The sequence below is a fragment of the Arachis ipaensis genome, chromosome B07 (genome assembly GCF_000816755.2).
Source record: "Arachis ipaensis cultivar K30076 chromosome B07, Araip1.1, whole genome shotgun sequence".
Taxonomy (NCBI): domain Eukaryota; kingdom Viridiplantae; phylum Streptophyta; class Magnoliopsida; order Fabales; family Fabaceae; genus Arachis; species Arachis ipaensis.
Genome location: NC_029791.2, coordinates 122,937,539 through 122,942,998, shown reverse-complemented (window position 1 = coordinate 122,942,998; position 5,460 = coordinate 122,937,539). Strand labels below are relative to the sequence as shown.

Here is a 5,460-nt window from a genome sequence, read left to right as displayed (position 1 = left end):
AACGTTAAAATGTTATCGGTCTTTGGGCTCATAACAATGAGTACTTTATCCAGTGTTGTATGTTGAAAGTTCTAATGTTTTATTTTTACTACAAATGTTATGCTTGAGTAGTTGATGATTATGTGAAATTAATTCAAAACAGTTAATTACTCTAGTGCTTTGAAATTCACAGCCAATTTATATAATTTAGCTAAAAATCTTGTCTTTAATTCACAGCCAATTTGATATAACTAATGTGCCTTTTTCTTTGGTTATCATAGGCTCTAGCAGAAGAGGTCAAGGCAAGATATGAAAAAGCAGCTGTAAAAGTTGTTGACCTGGTAAGTTGAACAGGCCTGGAATTTCTCCGTTTTGATTGTATATTTGGGACTTAATAGTAATCTTTTAGATGTTGTGAATTTTCTTTGGGCAAGCTTTGGAAGCATCTGCTATTATTCTAATGAAACTTCAATCTGTAAGATAGCTTTGACTTAGCTGTCTAGTGTATTTAATTTGCACCAGGATGACTATGCAATTGATGATGATCAATATGAAGAGAAGCTAAAGAAAGAGACTCTTGCATTTTTCATGGTAGCAACGTAAGTTCGCATGTAAAAATCAATGAAATGCATCTAGTGCTTTTTTAAAAGTGTATGCTGTTCAGCTGCTGTGTTTGGTTTGATTTGATGTATTGGACTTGATATGGCAGTTATGGAGATGGAGAGCCAACTGACAATGCTGCAAGATTCTACAAATGGTTTACCGAGGTTGGTAGTCATTTAAATTTTTAAAGAAATCCTTGATTTATGATTTCTCTCTTATACTTTCTCATGATCCATTCTCTCTTATACTTTCTAACTTCTAAGTTTTGGGGTGCCTAAATTTTAGGGGAAAGAGGAGAGAGGAACCTGGCTTCAGCATCTTACATATGGAGTTTTTGGCCTAGGTAACAGGCAATATGAACATTTTAACAAGGTACAACTCAGATGTTTTTATTTTTATATTTGAAAAAGAACAGTAAAAAAGAGCATAATCTGATTTTTTTTTCCTTTCAAAACAGATAGGAAAGGTTCTTGATGAGGATCTTATTGAGCAAGGTATGTAACCCACATTTCAACGGTATTGAAATTGGAATATCTGCTCGATTGATATTTTCACAATGCCATCATTATCATCGTTGATTAAAATTTTAGAGATAGGTCTCTCAATTCTCATTGTTTTTGTTCATTTTTGCGCTTCATCTGAAAAGTTAACGTACTTGTGAAACTTCATTTTTTCATTTGCTTAGGGAGTTTTTGAACAAGCCCATGGAAAAAGATCAAGTTGTCTTAAAAGAATTGTTTTCATATAGTAAATTCTAGACAGAGATTGAAATTTCCGATTGTATTGTCAAAATGCTAAAAATTCTTATAGTAGTAGTGAGGGATGCCTTGGTTGGCTAGGGATGAACAAGGTTATTGCCTCATTGTAATTTGTTAGTTGAGTAATCAGATAAGTGAATTCTTGTTCAAACATGACGGTTGACACATACCCTGTACTCACATCGTGCCGTTGATAATCCCACTTTATTTAAAACCCGGGATGTTGACTTTCATGTTAAACTTTACATGTATGGAGATTTAATGATCTGAAGTTAGAGGTTGAGCAAGTAACGGCATGCATCTAATATTTGACGCTAGACTCAAGTTAATGATGCAAGGTAGTTCAGATTAGATATCTTCTCACGTTATTTTGCTACAGGTGCAAAGCGTCTTGTTCCACTTGGGCTAGGTGATGATGATCAATCTATAGAGGATGATTTTTCTGCCTGGTAAACATACTCCGATCTATGGCTCAAATATATAGTTGCTGAAATTAAGATTGATATGCACTATGTCATTCATTAAAGCTTGTCAAATGCCATGATTTACTTTTGCTTTATAGGAAAGAATCTCTATGGCCCGAGTTGGATCAGTTGCTACGGGATGAGGATGATGTTAACACTGTTTCTACTCCTTATACAGCTGCTATTCCTGAATACCGAGTAGTGATTCATGATCCTGCCATCACTTCAGCTTATGATAATAATAACCTGAATATGGCAAATGGGAGTGCTGTATTTGACATTCATCATCCATGCAGGTTCTTGGAGTTGTGCATTCTAATTTTATGACCATTTTTCTAATTTTTTTCATTCTGTAAACCATACCAAAACAAATCCATTGGCTATTTTCTCGAAGGGTTAATGTTGCTGTTCAAAGGGAGCTTCACAAACCTGCATCTGACCGCTCCTGCATACATTTGGAGTTTGATATATCAGGGACCAGCATAAAGTAAGCTGGACTAGGTGTTTCTTGTCCTCATTATTTGGTTGTATACTCATGATTAATCTGTTGTCATCTTCTGTCTGATCTTTCTCAGTTATGAAACCGGAGATCATGTGGGTGTTTATGCTGATAATTGTGATGACACTGTTGTAGAAGCTGGGAAACTGTTGGGTCAAAGTTTAGATTTGCTGTTTTCTCTTCATGTTGATAGTGAGGATGGTACTGCGTTGGGAGGTTCTCTGCAACCTCCTTTCCCTGGTCCTTGCACACTACATGCTGCATTAGCACGTTATGCAGATCTCTTAAACCCCCCGAGAAAGGTTTTACATGTTCTTATTTTCATGTGCCTCTTGTTCTCAAGTTATCTATTGTTCTCCTATATTTGTGTTTTCTTTTGATATCCCACTTTTTCTCAAGAAAAGAAGAAATATTTACTTATGCTTCTCTTTCAGTCCGCTTTAGTTGCATTAGCCGCTCATGCTTCTGAACCTAGTGAAACAGAGAGATTGAAGTTCCTCACATCTCCGGAAGGGAAGGTGAACACATTTGCTAACCCTGATTTTCTCTGTTGTTTTCTAGCATAACCTCTTCCCCATTTCTCTTGATGATGTTACAACTTTTGGCTTTTAGGATGAGTACTCCAAATGGGTGGTTGGAAGCCAGAGAAGTCTCCTTGAGGTGATGGCTGAATTTCCATCTGCAAAACCTCCGCTTGGTGTGTTTTTTGCTGCTATAGCACCTCGCTTGCAGCCTCGCTATTATTCCATTTCGTCCTCTCCTAGGTGGGTTATCTTGCCATCACCAGAATAAAAATGCACAAGATAGAGGACCAAGAACTAGAACTGATGTTGCATTATTTTCTATTGCCAGATTTGCCCCTCAAAGGGTACATGTAACTTGTGCCTTGGTGCATGGTCCAACTCCCACTGGAAGAATTCACAAAGGAGTATGTTCTACCTGGATGAAGGTAGCAATTTGACTATCATGCAATCATATGCTCCCTCTCTCAACATCCTGCATCCCCTTTTTGTATTTTGGATGTCCCTCCCCTATTGGATGCAATACCCAATCATGCTGTCATAATTAACTTTACATCTCACATGACCAGAATGCTATTCCCTTGGAGAAAAGTCGTGACTGTAGCTGGGCTCCTATTTTTATTAGGCCATCAAATTTCAAGCTTCCAGCTGATCATTCGACTCCTATTATTATGGTTGGACCTGGTACTGGATTGGCACCTTTCAGGGGATTTTTGCAGGTATCTGGATATGTACAGTTTTCTAGTTTTAAAATTTGGGGAATGGCCAAAAAAAGGAGACATCTTGTGGTATTGCAATGAGCCTCACATAGATACATCCATATAAATAAACTTTCACAACTAAACTGTTTTTCTTTCTATTGAATCATTTAAATGAAACAAACCAACTTTTACAGCTAAACCCTAAACCCTAAATGTTTTTCTTTCTATTGAATCATTTAAATGAAACAATCCAACTTTTACAGCTAAACCATTTCTCTTGCTATTAAATCATTTAAGTAAAACAAACCACTCTTTCATTCCATCAGTTCTCAAGCCTCTTCATCCCCTGTACCCATGCCACTAGCAGTAGTGTTGCTCATTAACCATATCTGCAACATAGGATAGGAGAGGAACATTGGAATTAGATACATATGTGCAATGTTTGTCTAAGGACTTTCAAGTGATTTTATCCCCAGACAAAGTCCTTCCAAGCGACGACATACATAGGAATCAGGTGTCATTGAAAGACATGGATTTGGTGCCTCTCCATGGTGACCAAAGTGGAAGCACAATTCCCATGTCTTTCGATAATGTTTCTTTAATAGAAGTAATGTTTTTCACGCAAAAGCTATACAGTACTGGAATACAAGCTGCTAGCTTATTGGAAAACCTGTCTTACCTAAATGGGTAATTTTGTTTCCCAAATTCTGAAACGTCAATTTTCTTTCCTCAATATTTTCTTATCACCCAAAAAACTTGCCAGTAACATAAATCACTTTCATCAATTAATTTGGTGAAATAAAAGATTATAAGTATCTGCTTGTTCTTAACTCTTTCTTGTCTTTGATTCACCCAGGAAAGATATGCTCTCAAAGAAGATGGTGTTCATCTTGGTCCTGCATTGCTGTTCTTTGGATGTAGGAACCGTCAAATGGTAAACTAGTTGCACTTGCGCTTTCAATCTCAGTGGATTCTTGGATCAAGGTGTGATCTTTTCAATTATGTTGTGTAGGATTTTATTTATGAGGATGAGCTAAAGAACTTTGTTGAACAAGGTGCCATGTCAGAGTTAATAGTTGCATTCTCTCGAGAGGGGCCTCAAAAGGAGTATGTTCAACACAAGATGATGGATAAAGTGAGTGTGGATAGCACAGCCTAGTAGGGAATAAATGTTGCCAGATAAATTACTTATTGCTTTAATTTTCTGATGTGCAGGCAGAACAGCTGTGGAGTCTGATTTCTCAGGGAGGCTACCTTTATGTCTGTGGTGATGCCAAGGGTATGGCCAGGGATGTTCATCGCACTCTTCATACCATTGTCCAGCAGCAGGTGCTTATTGTCTTTCATCATCCATCCCTTTGTGAAATGCTTGATAGTGTTAACTTCTCCTGATCTTTACATGCACAAAGAGTATTTATTTGCACATGCTTCCAAATAATATTGATTTATGGGATTGTACATAATTGACTGATTGTTAGGCTTCTTTTTTTATAGATTAAAGATATGGAAGTTGCCATCTGTTGGTGAAAACTTTTATACTATTCTTTTCCCCTTATATTTCTATTTTCTAGTAGGAGCAAGGCTCTTTTTAGCTTTTGTGCTGAGAAATGTTATGTTCAATATTCTTTTCTTTTCTGTCAGCTGTTGGGGGCTGTACATATTTCAGATATGGCAGCATTTCTTTTATTCTTTTTATACGTGTGCCCATCCAAACATGTATTTTGTGTGTGATTCAAATATGACAATAATTTGTTCACTTGATCTAGCGGTGTAGAGCTTAAATCAGGAGTGGTCAGGAAAAATCAAAATGAACAAGTGCTCCTATTTTTGTTTTAAAAAGCTACTATGTTGGGAGATGGGGGGGGGAAAAAAGATTTTTCTTGAATTCCTTTGAAGCAAATTATAATTCTACGACCTCATCTGCAAATAATTGTT

General features: G+C 36.8%; 1 protein-coding gene across 2 annotated transcripts in view; it reads left to right on the top strand.

The window, feature by feature from the left end:
* The window catches only part of LOC107606219 (NADPH--cytochrome P450 reductase), an 8,919-nt gene that overhangs the window by 1,785 nt on the left and 1,674 nt on the right, over positions 1 to 5,460 (top strand). For both annotated transcript variants that reach the window (XM_016308236.2, XM_021106514.1), the window contains 16 exons: positions 261 to 320; positions 502 to 578; positions 689 to 746; positions 868 to 954; positions 1,040 to 1,076; positions 1,720 to 1,789; positions 1,903 to 2,100; positions 2,199 to 2,291; positions 2,380 to 2,605; positions 2,738 to 2,821; positions 2,916 to 3,067; positions 3,156 to 3,252; positions 3,394 to 3,543; positions 4,382 to 4,459; positions 4,538 to 4,660; positions 4,741 to 4,854. In XM_016308236.2, coding sequence (XP_016163722.1) covers positions 261 to 320; positions 502 to 578; positions 689 to 746; positions 868 to 954; positions 1,040 to 1,076; positions 1,720 to 1,789; positions 1,903 to 2,100; positions 2,199 to 2,291; positions 2,380 to 2,605; positions 2,738 to 2,821; positions 2,916 to 3,067; positions 3,156 to 3,252; positions 3,394 to 3,543; positions 4,382 to 4,459; positions 4,538 to 4,660; positions 4,741 to 4,854 — 1,704 coding nt within the window. The remainder of the gene's footprint in view (positions 1 to 260; positions 321 to 501; positions 579 to 688; positions 747 to 867; positions 955 to 1,039; positions 1,077 to 1,719; positions 1,790 to 1,902; positions 2,101 to 2,198; positions 2,292 to 2,379; positions 2,606 to 2,737; positions 2,822 to 2,915; positions 3,068 to 3,155; positions 3,253 to 3,393; positions 3,544 to 4,381; positions 4,460 to 4,537; positions 4,661 to 4,740; positions 4,855 to 5,460) is intronic.